The 25650-nt window shown below is 42.7% G+C and overlaps 1 protein-coding gene across 16 annotated transcripts in view; it reads right to left on the bottom strand.

Annotated features, from left to right (window-relative positions):
* The window catches only part of HYDIN (HYDIN axonemal central pair apparatus protein), a 430150-nt gene that overhangs the window by 104171 nt on the left and 300329 nt on the right, over positions 1-25650 (bottom strand). For all 16 annotated transcript variants that reach the window (XR_006702763.1, XR_006702764.1, XR_006702765.1 and 13 more), the window contains 11 exons: positions 24244-24368; positions 16195-16322; positions 15638-15774; positions 15259-15386; positions 14917-15108; positions 14431-14580; positions 11004-11243; positions 6300-6468; positions 3452-3631; positions 2798-2971; positions 471-644 (listed from right to left, as the gene is read on the bottom strand). Coding sequence is in view for 13 of the 16 variants with exons in the window: in XM_045443449.1 (XP_045299405.1) it covers positions 471-644; positions 2798-2971; positions 3452-3631; positions 6300-6468; positions 11004-11243; positions 14431-14580; positions 14917-15108; positions 15259-15386; positions 15638-15774; positions 16195-16322; positions 24244-24368 (1797 nt within the window). In the remaining 3 variants the exon portion in view is untranslated. The remainder of the gene's footprint in view (positions 1-470; positions 645-2797; positions 2972-3451; positions 3632-6299; positions 6469-11003; positions 11244-14430; positions 14581-14916; positions 15109-15258; positions 15387-15637; positions 15775-16194; positions 16323-24243; positions 24369-25650) is intronic.

Below are 25650 nucleotides of genomic sequence, written 5' to 3'. Positions count from 1 at the left end.
TTTACTGTCAGCTTCCTTGCTTTCTTGGGCCGGAATGTACTTGACTTCATCTTTGCCTGTCCTTTAAAGCTCATTTGCATGAAAGCTTCCCCAGATCAAGCCGGTTGGACCCCAGCCATCCCAAAGTTGCCCTTTCACAGAAGTCAGTATTCCTGTTACATTATTTCCCTCTGCTCTGAACAATTCCATGTCTGTTCCCCTTCCACAAGTCACCCCCAAAAGTGTGGGCTGCCTCTTATTCATGGTCCTGTTCCCCGTAGCACCAAATGGGTGCCTGTCTGGGCAGTGGGGAGAGCCACAGATACTCAGTGAAGACAACTCTTCCCTGGGCTGTAAGTTGGCAGTATGTTGTAAGTCAGCTTTCAACCAGGCTGGGGGAGAAAAACTCAACGGGGGACACAGAGAAGATGGGTATCGGCAGCAGGCTGCCGGCCACTTGACCACAGAAAGTCAGGGGAAAAGGCTCTTACCAGACTCTTCTCCTTCCTTCATGGACTGCTCTATGGCAGCTCTGATACAGAGCTCACGGGCCCGGATCCCCGGGATGTTGCTGCCATCAGAGATCGCTTCAAGCACGATGGAGTCAATGTTCAAGCAGGCTGCATTGTAGTACCTGGCCATGCTGACTGCGGTGGCTGATTTCCCTGAAAAAAAGGTCAGGAGGTTGAATTTCCTGGCTCTCAGTTGCTTAGTGTCTCTAGACAGAAGAAGTTTCTAGAATGGAGGCCCCTGTAGAGCAATCTCTCCAAGTGCTTTGCCTCTACGTCTCTTGTGCGGCCACAGATGGCAGCAGAAAAGAGAAAGGAGACCGGAACCACAAGTCAGGACCACGGATTCTTGTCCTCATTCTGCCACCCATGTGTTGTGCACCGTGTGATGGCAACACGTTTGCTCTCTGGATTTTCTCCTCAGTCTAGATGGTAATTCTATCAGATGACCTTTAAAAGTCGTGTAGCTCTACTGTCTCTGATTCTAATGGGAAGACTTTTTTGGTTTAAAGAATAACTTGTGTTGATCTTTCTTTTCTCATTTCAAAATATCTGCTTGCTAAAAAGAAAGCAGAAAATTCAAAGAACAAACAGGAGGGAAGGAAAAAGAAGATCCATAATTTGCTCACCCAGAGATATTATAGTTAGCATATGGCTGCTAAGTATGTATATATAACTACCTTATGTATATTTCTTATAAAGAAATGGGTTATGTGGTAGGCTGAACAATACCCCCCACCCCCGCCAAAGACATCCACATCCAAATGTCTGAAACCTGTGAATATGTTACCTTATGTGGAAAAGGGGGTTAGCACCTTCGATTAAGTTAAGGATCCTCATATGGGAAATTATCCTGGATTATCTGGGTGGGCCCAACATAATCCCAAGGGCCCTTATAGGAGAAAAGCAAGAGGGTCAGAGTCAGAACAGGTGATTATGATGAAAAGGAAGAGAGACTGGAAGATACTATGATACTGGTTTTGAGGATGGAAGAAGGGGCCACAAGCCAAGGAATGCAGGCAACATTTCTAGAAGCTACAAAAGGAAAGGAAATGGGTCCTCTGCTAGAAGCCTCCAGAAGGAATGCAGCTCTTTTGACACATTTTAGACTTCTGACCTTCAGAAGGAAAGTAAATTTGCATTGTTTCAACTTACTGAATGTGTAGTTATTTGTTATGGTACCAATGGGAAATTAATCCAGATTACAAATCCTAAGTATGACATTTTTCTTACTTAAAATGATGTACCATGAACGTCTTTCTATTCATTTAGTACATTTCTATGGCACTTAAAGAAATTGTGGTGATATCTGTACATAACTTACCATTTTAACCATATTTTAAGTTGCATAAGTACATTCATACTATTGTGTGATCATATCACCACCATAGGCCTCCAGCACTTTTTCATCTTCTCAAATGGAAACTCTGTACCCATTAAACAACAAGTTCCCATTCTTCTCCTTCCCAGTCCCTGGAAACTACCACTCTTCTTTCTGTTTCTATGAATTCGACCACCGCAAGCACTTCATATAAGTAGAATCATACAGCAATTATCCTTTCGTGATGATTTCACTTAGTATAATATCTTCAGTGTTCAACTATATTGTAGCATGAGTCAGAGTTTCCTTCTTTTTTGAGGCTGAATAATGTCCCATTGTACCGTATTTTGTTTTTCCGTTTATCTGTCAGTGGACAGTTGGGCTGTTTCTACCTCTTGGCTATTGTGAGTAATGCTGCTATGGACAGGGGTGTACAAAACACTGTTTATGGTGGCAAAATAACTTACTATGTGGATGCACTAAAGCTTAATTAACCAGTCTTCTATACTGAATGCTTCAATTGCTCCCAAGTTTTTATGATGCTAAGCAGCGCTGCAGTGAATGTTCATGCAGTTAATCTTTGTCCACATCACTAAACAGATTCTTAAGGTAAGCTTATAGAAGTAATGCTTCTAGCTCAAGGAGCTTGTGCTTATTTCCCCCTCTCCTCTTGTTTTATCATTTATTTTTATTTTTTCCCCTCCTCTTTCTAAAGAATTTAATGTCTTGGATTTTTCCCTAATATTATTTTAAAATTATTGGAAGAATATAAGCTCAAACAACTCAGAGATATATTAATTAAAAATAAGGTGTCCCTGCTCTTTCTCTAACACTGTTTCTCTGAGATTGGCAATTTAATAGTTTGGGGATAGTCCCATGGTATACAAATCAAAAAAAAAAAAAATAGAGTCTTTTGTTATCTCGAAAATTACATGTGCGAACTTCACCATAACCCTAAAAGTGACAACCCTTGGGATCTGCGGCATACCCGACAAGGGTGTCCCGTGGATGATAATGGCGATGCCCTTCCTGTTCTTGGCCATGCGGCCTTCTGCAGAAATATCAATGCCCAGGTGGCGCGCGATCGCCTTGCTCACTGGGTTGTTCTCTACTTCTCCAACCTCTTCCGTCGAGTGGCTGTCAACACTCTGTATCTTGTCAGCTGCAAATTAAAAATATACGTGTACAAGTGCATGCCCATGGGCACGCCCAGAATTCATACAGTCTGATGGAAAGGAGAACCACTTTTTCTTTTTGAACACTGCTGCGGCACAGTGGCAAATTATCTGCTGCACGTGTTGTCACAGTTCCCACTCCCCCCTGCAGTGGATGGGAAGTGCCCTTTATAGCTGATAATTTGTCGACAGCTACTGGAAGTGAAAATACAGATACCCTTATTGACTGTTAATTCCATTTCTGGGGGAATATCTCCTGCTGAAAAAATAATACTGGAAACTAGCTGAATGTGCAACATTAAGGGGAATGGCTGACTAAATGATGGCATATTCCTACTACAGAATTAATACACGGTAGTGCTAAAAGGCTCAAGGGTGCATTTTAGGGAGAAAAGTAAAAAGGCACTGGACAGTCTTCCCACTTCTCTTAGAGAGAAGTGGTACAAAGCATTTAAATGTTTGGTTACTTTGAAACATTATTTTTTCCAGGCTTTCCTCATCCTCCTCTTCATCCGGGTAGGTCTTGGACTCGACCGTGGGAATGTGCCGTTCTTCAGGGTTGGACGTGACAGAGATCCCTTGGCTCAGTGAGGTCCTCTTTGTACTGCCAGAGGTGCCTTGTTCTGATGAAGGCATATCTTCCTCTTCTGCCCGAGAAACAAAGAACAAAAACATGGGGGAAGTGTTGGGAGGGGGACAAGGGAGACAGGTATGGAAAAAGAAAGAGACAAAGTGGAGAATCGCTGACCTGGTTACCATCACCCTGGACTAGCCAAAGCCAAGAAACAAGATCTGCAGTCAGTTGGCTGTTAAGAAGGTTCTCTGCCCAGGGGCAGCTGGGTGGCTCAGTCACTTAAGCATCTGACTTAGGTTCAGGTCATGATCTCGTGGTTCGTGCGTTCCAGTCCTGTGCTGGGCTCTCTGCTGTCAGCACAGAGCCTGCTTCAGATCCTCTGTCTCCCTCTCTCTCGGCCCCTCTCCTGTTGGTTCTCTCTCTCTCTCTCTCTCTCTCTCAAAATAAATAAACTTAAAAAAAAAATTTCTCTGCCCAGAGTGTTTCTACATCTTAACATTAAAAAGACTAAAATTATATATTTTCTCCAGAAAATTTAGAAAATTCAGAAGAGCAAGACTTATACAATTCATCTGCAAAAGAGATGTAGATAGAACAAGAAACAGTGACCAAGGAGTTGCAGCTGGACTTTATGATACCAGGACCGCAGAGCTGTGGCCTCTCAGATCCTTAATTTTAAATTTTTCAAAGCTGAACTTGGGATCATGTTGTATATACCAATTTGTAGCCTGTTTTCCCCCTAAATCTGTCATGAACATTTGTCTATGCCATTGCCAAGTACACCTACCAATTTGTCTGCCTAGAACCCTCCTCACAATTTCAGTGGGGGTGTTGGGCTGTGACTGTACAAAATGACCCCCTTTACCGGGCCTGTTGACGGGGGTTGACACTGTCTTTGTTTAGAGGTTGGATCTGAGGCAGAGAGGTCGGAGGTCTCCAGTGACTGGCTTCCCTGGCTGTGGTGCGGGAAGCAGGGAGGATGGTCTGCACGTGAGCAGAGGGAGCACAGGCTCAGGGAAGCCCTGGGGAAAAGCCGAGTATGCACCTTCCTGGCTCCCTCTGAACCCGTGGGTCCCTGTTCTCGGCCAACTTCCAATGGGCCAAATGAAAAAACGAACCCACAACTGTACTGTGTAAGGACGGGGACGAGAGCAACAGGGTCCTTCTCTGATTTTGTGATGCCCTTTACACATGGCAGCACCCCCAGCTTTCTGTCCCAGTGGTTCTGAGTTCCAGTGTCTCCCCTCCCACCACCTTCCTGGTTGTGGGCTCTCAAAGACAGGGCCTGTTTCACTGATCTGTTTACAGTGCTTCAGCTCTGTTCTTGGAACACTGTGGGTGCTTGTTATAGGTTTAACTAGTTACCCTAAAATTCTTAGGTTGAAATCCTACTCCCCAGTACCTCAGAAAGTGGCTATGTAATAAAGTTAAAAAGGGGTTATATGGATGCCCTATTCCACCCACACTCCAGTATAACTGGTGTTCTTTAAGAAGAGACTAGGACAGACACAGACAGAAGACCATGTGAACACCAGGGGAAGACAGGCAGCTACAAGCCAAGGAAGGAGGTTCTGCAGACAATGACCCAGCTGACACCTAGATCTTAGGCTTTGAGCCTCCTGAACTATGAGAAAATAAATTTCTGTTGGTTAAGCCACCAAGTCTGTGGTCTTTGCGATGGCAGTTCTGGCAAACTAATAGTGCTCAATGACACTGACCAGGAGATTGAGGGCAAAGGTGGTCTTCTTCTCTCATCTTCTCCTTTTAGGACAAACTAGTATTCTCTGACTGGCTCCCTTGAGAGACAAGACAAGCCCAAGGTCAGGAGAAAATGGACTCCATTCCATTCATTCATTCACTGTTATAGCACATGTTATTGGGCCCTGTGACGTATCAGGTGCAGTTCCATGCTTTGGGGTTACAAGTGGGGAATGCATGATCACTGCCTTTATGGGGGCTTCTTATTGGGGGGGGGAGACAGGTATGAAGAAAACAATTACACATGTGATGACTATTACACAGAAGAACAGGGAGGGCACATTTCCAAGATGAGGGTATGATAAAGAGGAAGGAGAAGCATGCATCACGACAAGCTGCACGGTGCTACAGGTCATCGAGGACCCCTGATGCTCAGGTGCACAAAAGGGAGCCCATGGATGGATGGTGGGGTAATACAGGGGCGCTGGGCCAGAAAGGGGCACATTATGAGAGCACAGTCCAGTTTTATGATTGGGGTTTGGCTTAAAGACCATGGAGGGCCAACCTCATCCTTGGGGGAACCCCCACTCCTGACCTCTCTTAGGACACCAAGTTGTACCCTGTGTGACATATTCAAGCACACACAGAAGCCACGGAGTACAGTGGTTACCGTCGTGGATGCCAGAGTCAGAGAGATCTGGTCTTGAACCCTGACTCTGCCCCTTCACACTGTGGACCTGGTGTCTCAGTGCTTTAGTCTCTCAGGTAAGTGTGTAAAGCCAAGTGTTCTTCTATCTTCTATTAGCTGTTTTTAAGCCTGAACTCCCCACTAGACTCTAGTGGGAGCAGAGCGTATCCCTGTCTCTGCATTCATACTGTGGGGAGAACAGGCCCATTTTGTGATGTTACAGATGAAATATGTGAGGCACCAGCATGCGCCCAGCACGTGGCAGCTGTTCGGTAAGTGGCTGGCCTCCCAGCAGGGACACATCCAGGGCGCCAGCGCAGCGGCTGAAGCCGGGCTCTCGGCCCTGAGCTCTCACCGTTTTCCTGGGCCAGACTCTCCAGAAACTTCGCCTTCATCTGTTCCTCTTTGGACCGCCTCATCTCCTTAAAGTACTCATAAACCTCTGGGGGTAGCTTTTCCCCCGGAACACGGGGTGGCAGCAGCAGGGTGTTGTAGGAATCATAGCCCTTCAGCATTCGCAAGATCTGCAAGAGGACGACAGGAACTGCTGCTGGGTGTGCTAGAAGCTTTCTCCTGACAGTCCTCGGAGGGTCTGCTTACCCACCAGGTAAAACCCCTGCTCCTTCCTGTACAAGGGGCCTTTGGAGAGGTCTAGAAAGTAAGGCCGGGCCCTGAAGCTGGGGATACAAGATCTTGATTTTTGCCCCATTTGAGCCCAGGCATTTCATATGTGGAAGAGAATTTTCCTCTTATTTTACAAATATCATATACTGTTTTTCTTTCTTTCTTTCTTTCTTTCTTTCTTTCTTTCTTTCTTTCTTTCTTTTTTTCCCTTGACAAAAGTACAGAACTCCATTATCCACTTTGAGCTACACGTTCTTGAAAAACACTGTAGTTAGAAATGTTATAGAAGGGAGGAAGGTGGTTGTCTCACAGAGGATTCAGGGAGAAACAGATAAAATGGTATTAAGTATGTGTGTGCATGAGTATGTGTTGGGGGTATGGGGGTAGGGAAGGAATATGTATTAGGGTTATCAGATAAAATACGGGATGCCCAGTTTAATCTGAATTTTAGATAAACAGTGAATAATTTTTTAGTACAAAAATGTCCACATAAAATAAGTCATATGTTTTTTATCTGAAATTCAAACTTAACTACGTAGTTTGTTTTTCTTTCTACAAAATCTGGTAACCCTAGTGTGTATGTATATTTATAAAACCAGTGCAACAAGGTTCTAGTATGTATGGCCTAATTTATGTGAAAAATCTGTTTTGTTGAGTAACCTTTCTCCAGGATCACTATTTTTGGTTGTGTGAAAACCACTGTTAAGAAGCTCATTCTAAAATTTATATGGATGAACAAAGAGCTAAGAATAGTTAAAACAACTGAAGCTAATAATCCTATATGTTAATTATACTTGAATATAAAAAATAGTAAAAAAAGGGAAAAAGAATAGTTAAAACGTTAATGAAAAAGAAAAAGAGAGGATCGCCCTACTAGACATTAAGACTGTTGAAGCTGGAGTAACAGACAGTGTGGGACTGATGTTGGGATAGACAAACTGGCCAATGACATGATATAGAGAAGAGAGCTTGGAAGAAACCCACTCATACATGGAGTTTGATTCAGGAGACAGGTGGCATGGTAGGTCAGTGGGTGAAAGGAAGGAATATTCCAAAGACTGGGTGATGGAGACATACAACGGCCTGGACAACTTGCTTCAACTGGGGCAATTCTAAAGAGACAGCCCAGTGGTAGAGCTTCCTGTGGGGTCTGCTGAGGTCTCTGCTGTAATCTCATCACAGCTCATCTCTCTGCCCGGCACTGCTTGCCTTATTCTTCACTGGTGTTGCTCCTGAGAGGGCTCCCTACCAAATCTGCATACACATCTCAGAGTCTTAGACTCTGCTTTGCATTGAACCTGGCCCACAACAGAGGATGCAGTGCCAACATAAGCCATTGAGCGTTTCATGAATACCTAATGAAAAGATTCCTTTCCAGAGTGACAAATTCCCCTTCTGAGAAAAACTTCGAGATGCAGAATCTAAATTGGGTAGAGCATAAATATTACATGTAAAGAAGACAGAAGATTTAAAGGCTGAGTTGGGGGAGGGTCCAGAGGAAGCAGAACCACCTTAGCTAAGCCATTCCCAAATTCCTGACCCACAGACAACATGAAATAACAAACACTTATTGTTTTAAGTTGCTAAGCTTGGGGGTAATTTGTTTTGCAGCAATAGATAACTAATTAATAAGCAAAAAAGCATCAGACTTCATGAACAGCAAAACCTTAGGAGAAAACAATGGAGCAATGCATTTAAGATATTCAAGTGCAGAAAATGTGAGCCAAGGATATGGTATCCAACCAAACTTATCTTCAAGCATAAAAGCCACAGATTAATAGTCATGAACGTATGTGTACTCAGGGAATAGTGTTCCCCTGATCCCTACCTGAGGAATCCACTAGAGAATGAGCTTCAGACAATAGAGTGGTTACTGAAGAAGCTTCATCACAAGGACTGGTGTTGAACATTGAATGTATTTAAATATAGAACTAAAACTAAGTGATAGAAATTAGGTTCTGACATCATAATATTATAAGCTCTGACATGACAGATACACCACAAAAAGCAAAATATGGAGGGAGTGTACATGAGATGATTACCCAGCAGGCATTAATTTAAAAGAATATCATTTTATTTTATTTTTTTAAAATTTTTTTTAACATTTATTTTTGAGACAGAGAGAGAGACAGAGCATGAACGGGGGAGGAGCAGAGAGAGAGGGAGACACAGAATCGGAAGCAGGCTCCAGGCTCTGAGCCATCAGCCCAGAGTCTGATGCGGGGCTCGAACTCACGGACCGCGAGATGGCGAGATCATGACCTGAGCTGAAGTCAGACTCCTAACCGACTGAGCCACCCAGGCTTCCCAAGAATATCATTTTAAATTAGAGGATGGTGAGAAGAGAGAAAAAGAGATTAGTGGCTCATTTCATAATTTCTCACAGTAGGGAACTAAGAGGCAGTTTCTAGAAAGTAGGGTACTAAGCAGTTCATACAGCTCAGCCTCAAGGTAGCAGAACAGGATGGAGATAGTAAAAAGGGACCTGGAGAGATGACGTGGAACAGAATAGAGAGCCCATAAGTACACCCAAATAAATATAGTCAACTGACCTTTGACAAAGGAGCAAATGCAATACAATGAACAAAGACACTTTCCAACTAATAATGCTGGACCCAGACACCCACATACAAAATACCCAAATCTAGATAGACCCAATATCTTTCACAAAGCTTAAAATGGATCATAGGCCTAAACGAAAACCATACAATTATAAAACTCTTAGAAGGTGATATAAGAGTGACCTAGGGTGTGGTGATCACATTGTAGATACAACACCAAAGGCATGGTCCATGAAAATAATAATTGAGAGGGTGGACTTCCTTAAATTTAAAAACCTCTGCTCTGCAAAAGACAATGTCAAGCGAGTGAAAAGACAAGTTACAGACTGGGAGAAAATATTTGCAAAAGATGCATCTGATAAACTTGTCTTATTCAAAATATTTAAAGAACTCTTAAAACTTAACAATGAGAAAACAAATCACCCAATTAAAAAATGAGCCAAAGACCTTAACAGATACCTCACTAAAGAAGATATACAGATGGCAAATCAGTATATGAATAAATGCTCCACATTGTATGCCATCAGGGAAATGCAAATTGAAATGAGATACCACTACAGACTTATTAGAATGGCCAAAATCCAAAACAATGACAACATCCAATGCTGATGAGAATGAGGAGCAACAGGAACTTTCACTTATTGCTGGTGGGAGTGCAAAATGGTACGACCACTTCGGAAGACAGTCTGGCAGTTCTTATAAAACTAAATGTACTCTTACCATATGGTCTGGCAGTTGTGCTACTTGGTACTTATCCAAAGGAGATAAAAATGTATGTCCACACAAAATCTGCACGTGGATGTTTATGGCAGCTTTATTTATAACTGCCCAGATATGGAAACAACCAAGATGTCCCTCAGTAGGTGAATGGGTAAATAACCTGTTATGTCCAGACAACAGAATATTATTTAGTACTAAAAAGAAATGAGCTATCAAGCCATGGAGGGAACTTAAGTGCATATTACTAAATGAAAGAGGCCAGTCGGAAAAGGTATACTGTATGATTGCAACTATATGACACTCTGGAAAAGACCAAGCTATGGAGATAGTAAAAAGATCAGTGGTTGCCACGAGGTGGGGGGTGGGGAGGGATGAATAGGCAGAGCAGAGAGGATTTTTAGGGCAGTGAAAATACTCTATATGATACTATAATGCTGGATACATGTCATTATACATTTGTCCAAATCCAAGGAATGTACAACACCAAGAGGGACCCCCAATGTAAACTGAATTTTGGATGATTATGAAGTATCAATGTAGGTTCATCAATTGTAAAAAATGTACCACTCTAGTAGGGGATGTTGATAATGGAGGAAGGTATATATGTGTGTGGGGCAAGGGGTATATGGGAAATATCTGTAACTTCCCCTCAATTTTGCTGTGAGAAAAAAGTTTAAAACAAGTACCTGGAGGAACAATTGGAAAATATGTAGCCCTGAACAAACAGAAAAAAAAAAGTGGCAGATTCAAGCCCTAACATAATTTTATTAAATGTAAATGGTCTAAATACACTAATTAAGGATGGAGACTGCCAGAGTGTATTTTTTTTTAAAGACTCAATTACATGCTGTCTACAAGAAACTCACTTCAAATATGACAGCGGCATACATTCTTTACTATTAAAGTTTTAGCACACATTAGTTTTTCAATTAGTTGTTTAAAATGTGTAATGAGATCACAAAGAAGTAATAAATTCTGCTCAGAGCAAGGGTCAGGAAAGGCTACAAAGTGGACTTTAAATTGACAAGGAAGGGCTTAAAGTGAAGAAGAGGCAAAGGTTAGGAGGAAGTTGTCCATGCAGAGGGAAGAGCACAGGTACATGGTAGGACCCAGCAGGGATAGGAAAAGGAAATTTGGTTTTGGCCTCTGCTCACCTTCTCTTCTAGGAGATACTGTTGGTCAAATTCTAAGGAGTAAAACTCAATGGGAAAGTTGCAGGGATTCTTTACCACCACCTCAGCCTCGTCTCCAGGTGCATAAGGCAGCAGTGGCCCCAGCTCCAGAAAAGAGGGACTAAATTCCAACCGTGGCTCAAGACCTTGCCCCTCTACCAGCAGTGTAAGCTTTTGAGGACTCTGGGCAATCTGGAAAACCAGGGTTTGGCTGTAGAATTTCTGGAAATCATAAAAAACAAAACAAGCATCTTAACTTTTTGTGTTATATGCTCTGTAAACCTGAAAGCCACTGTGGGGACAAAATTGAGAGAAAACTTTTGGGGCACCTGGGTGGCTCAGTCAGTTAAGCGTCTGACTTTGGCTCAGGTCATGGTTCGTGGGTTCAAGCCCTGTGTCAGGCTCTGTGTTGACAGCTTGCTCAGAGCCCGGAGCCTGCTTCGGATTCTGTGTCTCCTTCTCTCTCTGCCCCTCCCCTGCTCACACTCTGTTTCTCAAAAGTAAATAAATGTAAAAAAAAAAAAAAAAAAAAAAAAAGAGAAAACTTTTCATGTAAAATTACATGAGAGTAATTTATATTACTGCATTAATACTAGGTTTCTAGCATGCTAGGCACTGTACAAAGTGCATCATCACTCGTAAAAGGCCCTCTGAATGCCGCACTCAGATCCTTCAGACCCTCCAGTGTGTTCAGATGGGCCACTGTCTGCACCTCTGGGCTCTCATTTCATGGGCCCTGCTGCCTATGGGCAGGGAAGGGTGGAGCAGAAGTGCTGGGGATTAATCCCTTCCAGGAGCAATTCTCAAACATTGACTCAGGAACTACCACATAAATACCCCAGGTCCCTTGCTCCTGGGAAGGGATAATTCTGAAATATGCATTTTGTCTATTTCCACAGAGTTTCCCAGTAGGATTATGTTCCAGTCTCCAAGGTAGCTGGCTCATTCACATGCCTTATTAGCTGCCTGCCTTTCCCTGACCACCTCCTACTTCTCCATCAGTGTTTCCTACACTTTCCAAATAATCTGTTTGCACTTGAATCCTTGTCTCCAAGTATGTTTCTTGGAGAATCTGAATTAATATACAGAAGTTATTTGAAAATACAGTTAAGCAGTGGGTCAGGGGTAATCAGCTGGGGCATTCAGTTTATCAGACATAATTACAATCTGAATACCAGTTAATAGTGATATCAATTATTCTAATCTGGTTTTTACTGGGGGACCTATTAAAAATGTGGAATCACAGGCCCCAACCTTAAAGATCCCAACTTGACAGGGGCAGGGTAAGGCTGGGAATTCTGCATTTTTAACCAGATGCCCAGGTCATTCTGATACAGGTGGGTTCACGGCTTGGGTTTGGAGGCCATGAGTGGCTTCATGATTTGAAGAGCTCTTAACTATCTTAGCTCAAGGGAGAAAATCAGATGGATGGAATGCATATGGACATACATACACACCCAGAAAATATCAATTGATGGAGACAGTAAGAGAATGAATTATTGACTAACAAACAGTTATGGGCTTAGCACCTTCTGACCCAAACCTCTATATTTTAATTGCTTTTTATGGAAATATTCCAAAAACATTTCATTCATTTCCTTGTTTCCTAACATAGTGTTCTGCACATATATTATAACATCAGTGATTTCTCTTGTGCTGCTGATGCTGAAGGAAACATAGATGTGGATTGTATGGGTTGCAAAGCTAACCAATTAATTGTATACAGCCAACAAATTCCCCTCTAAATTGGTGGAGATATTCTATTAACTTTGACCAGTTCCAACTCAACATATATGGAACCACCTGAACAAACCTTCCTTTTTTTTTTTTAATTTATTTACTGATATGTCTCTCATTTAATAAACTATCCAAAATCTTGACAACCCTGACAGTAACACCCCTTCAGACTCTCTAAGAATGACAAACATATTAATTCTCTTTTCTGTTGAAAGCGTTGGGAGATTCTGATAATTCAAGAAACGGGCTTTTTAAAAAAGAATCAGATATGAAGTCATTTGTTTTTCTTCTTTCTCACTACAGACTCTTAAAAATTTCTTCAAAGCATTTCCATTACCAGGAAAATGGGAGTTAACTGTAGGTATTCTGTAAAACCCACATGGGTTTTTTCTTTTAAAAGACTAAAGGAGAGAAAGATATCTCCCTGATGCCTTAGGCTTTGAGCACAAGTCTTTACAGTGTAATCTCTTGAGACCCTCTCTGGCTCTAGGATTTTATTTTATTTTATTTTATTTTATTTTATTTTATTTTATTTTAATTTTTATTATTTTCTTAAATTTTTTAAAGTTTATTTATTTTTGAGAGACAGAGAATGAGCAAGGGAGGGGCAGAGAGAGACGGAGACACAGAATCCAAAGCAGGCTCCAGGCTCCGAGCTGTCAGCACAGAGCCTGACACCAGCTCAAACTCACGAACTGTGAGATCATGACCTGAGCCAAAGTCAGACACTTAACCAACTGAGCCACCCTGGCGCCCCGGACTTTATTTTTACTGTGTGCTTTGCTTGGAGTAGCTTTGTGTTAATGGCATCCACACACACACACAAAAAGTTTGTGAGGCCTGGGTGGTATGTCTACCAGGAAGTATCCCAACTACTGATGATAACAGCAAATAGTTATTGAGACACTACATAGAGAGAAGTATGCTGTGTATTTTATTCACATTAATTCATATAATCTTCAAAATGACCCTAGGAAGTAGCTATTGCAGGTTGATAATGTCTTAGTTGAAACCCTAGGGGCCAGATGATTTCAAATTCAGATTTTTAAAAAGGTAAACGCTGTGCATAGACCCCCATGTTACATAATGTCCTCAGCAGGGCCCGAATCAGGTCCCCTATAATCAAACACTAATATTTCCGTAGTTACAATGTTTGACTCTGCAAACTAAGTGGAATAAATAAAGGTTAAGTAGTCTCCTGTCAGTTCAGATTAGGTTTTTCTACCAAATGAGTTTGGGTCTGAAACTTATGAAATACCCCCCCTCCCCCACCTCCCCAGTTTCTGGAGCTTACTGGATTTTAAAATTGCAATAAGGATTTTTGCATGGGATATTGTTATTTTCCATTTTATCTATAAGCAAATTGAGGCTTAGAGAGGCTAAGGAATTTACTCAAGGCCATGAAATCTCTCAGTACAGAAGCAGAAGGCCACTAACCCAGGTCTGCTGATAAAAGTCAATGTGCTAGACAGATCTGATTCTGGAACTGGTGTTCTTAACTACCAGGCCACACAGCTCCAACATGAAACAAGCACTTGATGTCTTTATCACAATAGCGAGGCAAAGGTCACTCAAAAATTCCCTAGAGTCCTGCCTAACCAAGTGTGGCCTTTGAGTAAAGCTCAAAGAGACCCAGAGACTCTGAATGAAACCACATTTCTTCAAAGCTTACCTCTTCTTTAGGCATGAATTTCACTTGCACGTTGGACCTCTCATCAGGATCCAAGACCCCAGAAGTGGGCTGGATCTCAAAGATTCGCGTCTTTGGCTTTAATTCAGCACGTAGTTTCCGTCTTAAGTACTTTGGCATGTGTTTCTCCAGCTGGTTAACAGATAATTAGACAATCAGATCATCTTCTATGGAAAGCAAATTTATTCTATCCTCCACTCACCCAGCCTACATTTACTGAGTCCCTTCCAGGTGTCAGGGAAGGTGTAGATACCAGGACTACAAAGATGACTGACACATCTACCAGATAGCACGGCCTGGTTAGTCCTTGAACGCTGGGCTAAGGGCCTAGATTGTATTTAGGAAGCCATGGTTGTCACTGCATGTCTTGGGAAGAAGAGTGAAATAATGAAAGTGAAGGCCCAGAATTCCATATCCGGATTAAATGGAGATAGGAAAAAGGGGACCAATGGGTTACAACCCATTTACCTTGCTAACTGGCTTATGGCTCAGGAAAAACCATTCACAAGGGACTTGGAGATGATTGGAAAACTGAATAGTCTCCACGAGGCACTGTCCACACTGAATTGTGGCAAACTGCACCTTTTCACAAGACAGTGTCATAGCAGGAATGGTCACCTTGGCTTGGAGACAGATGTGAACTGTTGGCCCTCCAACCACCTAGAATGGGCATAAAATTGCTGTTACCACGTGGCATGGGGTTGGGGGAAGAATCACGGCTCTCAAATAGCAATTGATTCATCCTAGGGGTAACTGGCAAGCAGAGCTGGTAGCTGGGGAGGATCAGCTGGGCCCAGCAGTGCATCTTACCTTGATGGGTAAAACGACCTCTTTGTTTCCAACTGAGAGACTGGCCCCTTGTGGGTCAAATTTCACTTCGAATGTTTCCGTTTCACAGTAAGGCAGATTCTTTACACGATCTAACTCAGTACTGAAACCTGGACCAAGATAAACAAAATTTCTTTGTGGGAAAGAGAAATGGCAAACAAGAGCTGCAGTAGATAGAGCCCTTCTGGGGTCAAAGTATCAATTAATACCCATGACCATTCAAAGTATCAATTAATGGCCCAAGAATTCTTTCAGCTGATCCCAGAAGAAGCATGAACACTACTCCAGAAGATCAGTACACGTGGGCACCCTGTTAGAAATGACAAAGTGCAAGAAGAAAGGGTCTCCCCAGTCTGGTTACCCGTGTCATGAAGGATGCGCTTTTCTGCATGGAAGGACACTGGGAAGTGACTGGTGTTGGTGATCTTGATGATGTGTGTTCGGATGTCACCAAGGATGATGTAGCCAAAGTCCAGGATATACTCTGGCAGCTGGACTCTGAAACAGTTAACAAGGCTCTCTTTACCAGTCACTTTTCCAAAAGAGTGACTATGCTATTCTCTTCTATCTCCTGTGCACAGTTCTGACCTCAGAACTGGAGGATAGAACAACCACCCTCCAGACAGGAGGCTATAGAAACAAGATTACTTCCCCCTCCCCCAAAGTTCACAATGCTGCTTCAGCCATTCCCAAAACACATTCAACGTGGGCCCTCATGAACCTGAAGCCAGGCCTATCCATTCAACAAAGCCAGAGGCTTCTGCCTTACAGAGGCAGATGCTAGAAGATAACAGACAGGACGCAAGTAGATTTCATTTCTACATGATCAACCATTAATTGATTCAGGCAGCATTCCAGTGGGCAACACTGTTTACTTTGCTATCCTCTGAAACAAGCCTACCATGGAAGGACACTCACTTGGCCAGTCTGCGACGACTCCGGTAGCTGAAGTCATCTGTGGAATCAGGGATAATTGTTTTCTGATGTTCTATGGAATAGCCTTGGACTATAAGTCGCTCTACTTCCATCTGGAGCTGAGCACTTAACTGGAGCAAGAGAAAAAACCAAGTCAGCAAATTCTTCTAGAATATACGTTTTCAATGGGGTCAAATCACCTCTAAGAGGGAAAATATTGCTTCGTGGAGGGGAGAATGAAAAAATTTTAGATATTACAATGATTTATGGCATTCCAAAAGGCCACAGTACATAAACAGATATACAGTATAGTTGAGGTATTAAAATCTTCACAGGGGTCTTGGGTGGGGTAAAGAAAGTAGTACATCTATATCATGGAATACTAATGAACAATGAAAAGGAATGAGCTGTTGATACTGATGGATTTCAAGGGCATTATGCTCATTGAAAAAAAAGTCAGTCTTAGGGTGCCCGGGTGGTTCAGTCGGTTGGGCATCTGACTCGGGCTCAGGTCATGACCTCACAGTCCGTGAGTTCGAGCCCTGTATCGGGCTCTGTGCTAACAGCTCAGAGCCTAGAGCCTGCTTCAGATTCTGTGTCTCCCTCTCTTTCTGCTCCTCCCCTGCTCATGCTCTGTCTCTGTCTTAAAAATAAATAAAAACATTAAACAAATTTTTTTAAAAAGCCAGTCTCACAAGGTTACATATTGTATAATTCCATTTACAGAATATTCTTGAAATAACAAAAGTACAGATTCAACAGAGGAAGATGGCAGCATAGGTGGATGCTGGGCTCACCTCGTCCTGCTGACCACTTAGATTCCACCCACATCTGCCTAAATAACCCAGAAAACCACCAGAAGACTAGCGGAATGGACTCTGTGGAGCCAAGCATAGACGAGAGGCCCAGGGAAGAGGGTAGTAAGGGTGGAGAGGCGGTGCGCACTACACGGACTGGCGGGAGGGAGCCGGGGCGGTGGAGGGGCAGCCAGCCCACCAGGCAAGACAGAGCCCCTGAATCTGGCTTGCAAAAGCGGAGGGGCCAGATGGAGTGTGTTCTGATAGCCAGTGGGACTTAACATCTGGAATGTTATAGGTCAACAGCTCTGCTCCGAGAGCGGGAGGGCTAGAGGACAACGGGAGGGAGAGTTGTTGAGCCCCAGAGGACAGAGCTCACTTGGCGGGGAACAAAGGTGCTCGCCAGTGCCATCTCCCTGGCTCATCCCCCAGCCAAAATCCCAAAGGGAACCAGTTCCCCTCATGGAACTTGCTTGTACTGCGCAAACACCCAACTCTGTGCTTCCGTGGATCCATCCCTCTAACAGGTCTGCCTCCCTCCTGGTGCCACAGGGCCCCTCCCGAAGCGGACCACCAAAGGCAAAGCAAGCTGAGTCTGCCCCTCCCGCCCCTGTGGATCCACCCCAGCTAATATGCCAGATCCCATCAAAGCAGCACCACAAGCCTGGCAGTGTGCAAGTAGCCCACACAGGGGCCACACCACTACACAGTGAGTCCTGCCCCTGAGAGAGGGGAAGATAAGGTACACACCAGTCTGACTGTGGCCCCAGCAGTGGGCTGGGAACAGACATCTGGTCAGACTGTGGCCACGCCCACCAACGCAAGTTACTCCAGACAGCACAGGGGAAGAGCCCTGCAGTTCCGCGCCACTCCAGGGACTATCCAAAATGATGAAACGTAGAATTCTCCTCAAAAGAAACTCCAGGAAGTAGCGACAGCTAACGAACTGATCAAAAATGATTTAAGCAATGTAACAGGAAATGAATTTAAAATGATAGTCATAAAATTAATTGCTGGGCTTGAAAAAAGTATAGAGGACAGCAGAGAATCTATTACTACAGAGATCAAGGGACTAACAGTCAGGAGGGGCTAAAAATGCTAAAAACGAGCTTCAAAATAAAATGGAGGCAACCACAACTTCAGATTGAAGAGGCAGAGGAGAGAATAGGTGAATGAGAAGATAAAATTATGGAAAAAGAGGAAGCTGAGAAAAAGAGAGAGAAAAAAAATCCAGGAGTATGAGGGGAGAATTAGAGAACTAAGTGACACAATTAAATGCAATAATATATGCATAAATGGGATTCCAGAAGAGGAAGAGAGAGGGAAAGGTGCTGAAGGTGTACTTGAAGAAATAATAGCTGAGAACTTCCCTGATCTGGGGAAGGAAAAAGGCATTGAAATCCAAGAGGCACAGAGAACTCCCTTCGGACGTAACTTCAATCGATCTGTGTGACATATCATAGTGAAACTGGCAAAACACAAGGATAAAGAGAAAATTCTGAAAGCAGCTAGGGATAAACGTGCTCTAACATATAAAGGGAGACCGATAAGACTAGTGATGGATCTCTCTACTGAAACTTGGCAGGCCAGAAAGGAATGGCAGGAAATCTTCAACGTGATGACAGAAAAAATATGCAGCTGAGAATCCTTTATCCAGCAAGTCTGTCATTCAGAATAGAAGGAGAGTTAAGGTCTTCCCAAACAAACAAAAAACCAAAGGAATTCATCACCACTAAACCAGCCTTGCAAGAGATCCTAAGGGGGATCTTGTGAGACAAAGTACCAGAGACATCACTACAAGCATGAAACCTACAGACATCACAATGACTCTAAACCCATATCTTTCTATAATAACACTGAATGTAAATGGACTAAATGCTCCAACCAAAAGACATAGGGAGTCAGAATGGATAAAAAAATGACACCCATCTATTTGCTGTCTACAAGAGACTCCTTTTAGTGCTGAGGACACCCTCAGATTGAAAGTGAGGAGATGGAGAACTATCTATCATGCTACTGGAAGTCAAAAGGAAGCTGGAGTAGCCATACTTATATCAGACAAACTAGACTTTAAATTAAAGGCTGTAACAAGAGATGAAGAAGGGCAGTATATAATAATCACAGGGTCTATCCATCAGGAAGACCTAACAATTATAAATGTCTATGCACCGAATATGGGAGCCCCCAAATATATAAAACAATTAATCACAAACATAAGCAACCTTATTGATAAGAATGTGGTCATTGCAGGGGACTTTAATACCCCACTTACAACAATGGATAGATCATCCAGACACATGGTCAGTAAAGAAACAAGGGCCCTGAATGATACATTGGATCAGATGGACTTGACAGATATATTTAGAACTCTGCATCCCAAAGCAACAGAATATACTTTCTTCTCGAGTGCACATGGAACATTCTCCAAGATAGATCACATACTGGGTCACAAAACAGTCCTTCATAAGTATACAAGAATTGAGATCATACCATGCATATTTTTGGACCACAATGCTATGAAGCTTGAAATCAACCACAGGAAAAAGTCTGGAACACCTCCAAAAGCATGGAGGTTAAAGAACACCCTACTAAAGATTGAATGGATCAACCAGGCAATTAGAGAAGAAATTAAGAAATATATGGAAATAAATTAAAATGAAAATACAACAATCCAAATGCTTTGGGATGCAGCGAAGGCAGTCCTGAGAGGAAAATACATTGCAATCCAGGCCTGTCTCAAGAAACAAGAAAAACCCCAAATACAAAATCTAACAGAACACCTAAAAGAAATAGAAGCAGAACAGCAAAGATACCCCAAACCCAGCAGAAGAAGAGAAATAATAAAGATCAGAGCAGAAATAAATATAGAATCTAAAAAAACTGTAGAGCATATCAATGAAACCAAGAGTTGATTTTTTGAAAAAATATACAAAATTGACAAACCTCTAGCTAGGCTTCTCAAAAAGAAAAGGGAGATGACCCAAACAGATAAAATCATGAATGAAAATGAAATGATTACAACCAATCCCTCAGAGATACAACCAATTATCAGGGAATACTATGAAACATTATATGCCAACAAACTGGACAACCTGGAAGAAATGGACAAATTCCTAAACACCCACACACTTCCAAAACTCAATCAGGAAGAAATAGAAAGCTTGAACAGACCCATAACCAGCGAAGAAATTGAATCGGTTATCAAAAATCTCCCAACAAATAAGAGTCCAGGACCAGATGGCTTCCCAGGGGAGTTCTACCAGACGTTGAAAGCAGAGATAATACCTATCCTTCTCAAGCTATTCCAGAAAATAGAAAGGGAAGGAAAACTTCCAGACTCATTCTATGAAGCCAGTATTACTTTGATTCCTAAACCAGACAGAGACCCAGTAAAAAAAGAGAACTACCGGCCAATATCCCTGATGAATATGGATGCAAAAATTCTCAATAAGATACTAGCAAATCGAATTCAACGGCATATAAAAAGAATTATTCACCATGATCAAGTGGGATTCATTCCTGGGCTGCAGGGCTGGTTCAACATTCACAAGTCAATCACTGTGATACATCACATTAATAAAAGAAAAGATAAGAACTGTATGATCCTGTCAATCGATGCAGAAAAAGTATCTGACAGAATTCAGCATACTTTCTTAATAAAAACCCTCGAGAAAGTCGGGATAGAAGGAACATACTTAAACATCATAAAAGCCATTTATGAAAAGCCCACAGCTAACATCATCCTCAATGGGGAAAAACTGAGAGCTTTTTCCTTGAGATCAGGAACACGACAAGAATGTCCACTCTCACTGCTGCTGTTTAACATAGTGTTGGAAGTGTTAGCATCAACACTCAGACAACAAAACGAAATCAAAGGCATCAAAATTGGCAAAGATGAAGTTAAGCTTTCACTTTTTGCAGATGACATGATATTATACATGGAAAATCCAATAGACTCCATCAAAAGTCTGCTAGAACTGATACATGAATTCAGCAAAGTCACAGAATACAAAATTAATGTACAGAAATCAGTTGCATTCTTATACACTAATAACGAAGCAACAGAAAGACAAATAAAGAAACTGATCCCATTCACAATTGCACCAAGAAGCATAAAATACCTAGGAATAAACCTAACCAAAGATGTAAAAGATATGTATGCTGAAAACTATAGAAAGCTTAGGAAGGAAATTGAAGAAGATATAAAGAAATGGAAAAACATTCTGTGCTAATGGATTTGAAGAATAAATATTGTCAAAATGTCAATATTACCCAAAGCTATCTACACATTCAATGCAATCCCAATCAAAATTGCACCAGCATTCTTCTCAGAGCTAGAACGAGCAATCCTAAAATTTGTATGGAACCACAAAAGGCCCTGAATAGCCAAAGTAATTTTGAAGAAGAAGATCAAAGCAGGAGGCATCACAATCCCAGACTTTAGCCTCTACTACAAAGCTGTCATCATCAAGACAACATGGTATTGGCACAAAAACAGACACATAGACCAATGGAATAGAATAGAAACCCCAGAATTAGACCCACAAAAGTATGGCCAACTAATCTTTGACAAACCAGGAAAGAATATCCAATGGAAAAAAGACAGTCTCTTTAACAAATGGTGCTGGGAGAACTGGACAGCAACATGCAGAAGAATAAAACTGGACCCCTTTCTTACACCATTCACAAAAACAAACTCAAAATGGATAAAGGACCTGAATGTGAGACAGGAAACCATCAAAACCCTAGAGGAGAAAGCAGGGAGAAACCTCTCTGACCTCAGCCGCAGCTATTTCTTACTTGATACATCTCCAAAGGCAAGGGAATTAAAAGCAAAATGAACTATTGGGACCTCATGAAGATAAAAAGCTTCTGCACAGCAAAGGAAACAATCAACAAAACTAAAAGGCAACCAACAGAATGGGAAAAGATACTTGCAAATGACATATTGGACAAAGGGCTAGTATCCAAAATCTATAAAGAGCTCACCAAACTCCACACCCAAAAACCAAATAATCCCATGAAGAAATGGGCAGAAAACATGAATAGACACTTCTCTAAAGAAGACATCCGGATGGCCAACAGACACATGAAAAGATGCTCAACGTCGCTCCTCATCAGGGAAATACAAATCAAAACCACACTCAGATATCACCTCACGCCAGTCAGAGTGGCCAAAATGAACAAATCAGGAGACTATAGATGCTGGCGAGGATGTGGAGAAATGGGAACCCTCTTGCACTGTTGGTGGGAATGCAAACTGGTGCAGCCGCTCTGGAAAACAGTGTGGAGGTTCTTCAAAAAATTAAAAATGGACCTACCCTATGACCCAGCAGTAGCACTGCTAGGAATTTACCCAAGGGATACAGGAGTACTGATGCATAGGGCTACTTGTACCCCAATGTTTATAGCAGCACTCTCAACAATAGCCAAATTATGGAGAAAGCCTAAATGTCCATCAACTGATGAATGGATAAAGGAATTGTGGTTTATGGGGCGCCTGGGTGGCGCAGTCGGTTAAGCGTCCGACTTCAGCCAGGTCACGATCTCGCGGTCTGTGAGTTCGAGCCCCGCGTTGGGCTCTGGGCTGATGGCTCGGAGCCTGGAGCCTGTTTCCGATTCTGTGTCTCCCTCTCTCTCTGCCCCTCCCCCGTTCATGCTCTATCTCTCTCTGTCCCAAAAATAAATAAACGTTGAAAAAAAAAAAGGAATTGTGGTTTATATACACAATGGAGTACAACGTGGCAATGAGAAAGAATGAAATATGGCCCTTTGTAGCAACATGGATGGAACTGGAGAGTGTTATGCTAAGTGAAATAAGCCATACAGAGAAAGACAGATACCATATGTTTTCACTTTTATGTGGATCCTGAGAAACTTAACAGAAACCCATGGGGGAGGGGAAGGAAAAAAAAAAGAGGTTATAGTGGGAGAGAGCCAAAGCATAAGAGACTCTTAAAACCTGAGAACAAACTGAGGGTTGATGGGGGGTGGGAGGGAGGGGAGGGTGAGTGATGGGCACTGAAGAGGGCATCTTTTGGGATGAGCACTGGGTGTTGTATGGAAACCAATTTGACAATAAATTTCATATATTAAAAAAATAAAAGTAAAATAAAATAAAATAAAATAAAATAAAATAAAATAAAATAAAGATGAGCACAGGGAGAAAGCAGGCTTTATGGTCAAGAATGGACTATTAAGAGAAGAATATCAGGGAGGGGTGAAGGAGGATTTGGGGATTTTGCTTTCACTTCCCACTGGGGGAGGGCTGACTCTATTTACAAGCTGGGCCGCTCTGCCTCGAGAGACCAACTGTTGGCTTGGCTTCCACCTTGGAGGCACCATGCTGAACCTCTTTGGCTGCCCCCTCCCCCACTTAGCTGTTGGCGACCAGAGGGTTCTATTCTGAATCTACCCTGCTCACTCGGTACACTTCCCAGGGAATCTCACCATTCCCTGTGATCACAATGGCCATCTGGTGACTCACAGCACTTTCTCCAGCCTCTCTCCTCAGCTCTCTAGCCCATGGGGCCAGCTCCCCATGGGAACCTCACTTGGATGATGCTCAGAAATCTCGGATGTAATAACAAACCATCGGAACTCAGATCCCTTCCTCCTCTCCCCTCAAACTTGCTCTTCCTCCTGAGTTTCCCATCTCACTTCTCCTCCTCCTTACTTTGTCCATCAAGCAAGACACTTGAGGTAGGGGTCACCTCTGCTCCACCCCCACATCCAACCAATCCCTAATCACTGACCATTCCAATCCGGAGTATTTCTTGAAACTACTCGATTCTTTCCACCTCCTGTGTTATCACTCTTGTTGACACCACCGCCATCTCTCATCTAGAGTTACTCCATCAGCTTTTAAAAACTGAGCACATCTCAGCACATCTATCCTTATTACATACACACACACACACACACACACACACACACACACACACACCGCAACCCAAACCCCTGAGAGCTTCTCAGGGCTTCACAAGGCAGCCAGAGAGATTTTTTAAAGATGCAATTCTGATTACCCCAGGCCCCACTTGAAACACTTCACTAACTTGCTGTTGCCCTCAGAATAAAGTTCAAAACCCTTTAATAGGTTCATTAGGGGGCTCCTTACCTCTCTCCCTTCTTTGCTCTAGCTCTAGCTTCTTCTCCTTTCTGTTCCTCAGAGAGACCATGACCTTCCTGCCCCTGGGTCTTTGTACCTACCATTCTCCTCCTACATTCATTCTGTGCAGGGTGAAACTAATCTTACCTCAGAAGATTCATCCTCAGGCAATTCCTCAGTTATCTCTAAGTGGTCAAGTGTTTCATAGTTGTTGTACTCTTTTTCTAGGTTTTTTCTGGCCTGATTCAAGAAGGTTTCATACTTTTCATTTCCTGTGGGATTGGAAGGAGAAAGAAATCAGGATGATTAAAAATATATGAATCATGCCTAAAACACAGACTGTCAGCTCAGGGTCCATAAAGTCAGAAGGGACGTGAACTTTTTCGTGCTTTACCTGTCATGTTTTCTCTGCCTCAGAGGGTGACATAGCTTGTGACTGAGTTCAATTTGTAGCAGAGACCCCACTGAGTTTAATGAGATTATGCTTTAGGGAGCTAACAGTTGGTTCACAAGAACTTGATGGCAGCAACATCCTAAGTCACGCACTGGGTTATCAACCAGATCGCGGCTTCCTCGATGCTGTCCTGGCTCTAGTACTGAATGCTGCATGACCTGGGAGCCCCCTCTGTGCTGGACACACCCACATGGCCGGTCATCCTTTAAGTGACTTCGCATGTTTCTTAAATCTCAGTAAGCAAAAGGACTATATCTGCAACTCTAACTGTAACTAAACAAGCTCCAGTCCCCCAAATCAGGAATGCAGGCAATCAGGGGAAAGATTTCAGACACTCATGTTCACCAGTAAGCCAGTGCAAATTTGAATGCTAGAGGGACGAGGTAGGCAGAGAAATAAAGTGCCCACTATGGAGCCATAGGAAGCACTGTACTTGTGATGAATGGGAGCACAGGAGACCCAACGGATAGTATTCAGAACTAACAGTATTCAGATCTCAATTCTTGGAAAGCCCTCTGCTGGCCAAACATATCTACTGCCATCAGGGCCCCTGGTTTTCAACCAAGTGGCAAAGACTTTGAGAGCTGGACTAACTTCTGGCTGGTTGGAACCCTAGATGGTAGAGTGTAACATGGTGTTAGATTTACTAATATTTGTGTTGTAGTTTCAGGGAGCAATTAGGATGTAAAGAATTATCATCAGTAGGTGAGCCAGTGACTTTGGGGATCAGGGGTGGAGGAAAGGCTCAGTGTGAAGGCTTAGTCTGAAGCTGTCTGTGGAACGCAGATTTCAAGGAGCTCAAAGGAGTTACAAAGAAGAGTGAGACCTTTGTCTTAACCCTCTGTTTTATATCCCATGTCAGGAAGAAAGAGCCAGAGAGTCCATGGCCAAGAGAGCTGCTCAGCTGAGCTTTGGGATTTGCCAAGATAGAAGTTTTCTGATACAGAGGGATGGCTCCAGGGACCAGATATTACCAGAAAAACCTTGGCTAAGCATGTGCGCAGACAACTAATAAAAGTCTGAATTAGCCCCCAAACTTTGTAATGCCAAAATAAGGAAGGGGTCAGAACCTTGGTTGCCTTTGTGTACAGTTTATATTT

This window comes from Leopardus geoffroyi, chromosome E2, assembly GCF_018350155.1.
Source record: "Leopardus geoffroyi isolate Oge1 chromosome E2, O.geoffroyi_Oge1_pat1.0, whole genome shotgun sequence".
NCBI classification, from domain to species: domain Eukaryota; kingdom Metazoa; phylum Chordata; class Mammalia; order Carnivora; family Felidae; genus Leopardus; species Leopardus geoffroyi.
This window is presented reverse-complemented; position numbering and strand designations above follow the sequence as displayed.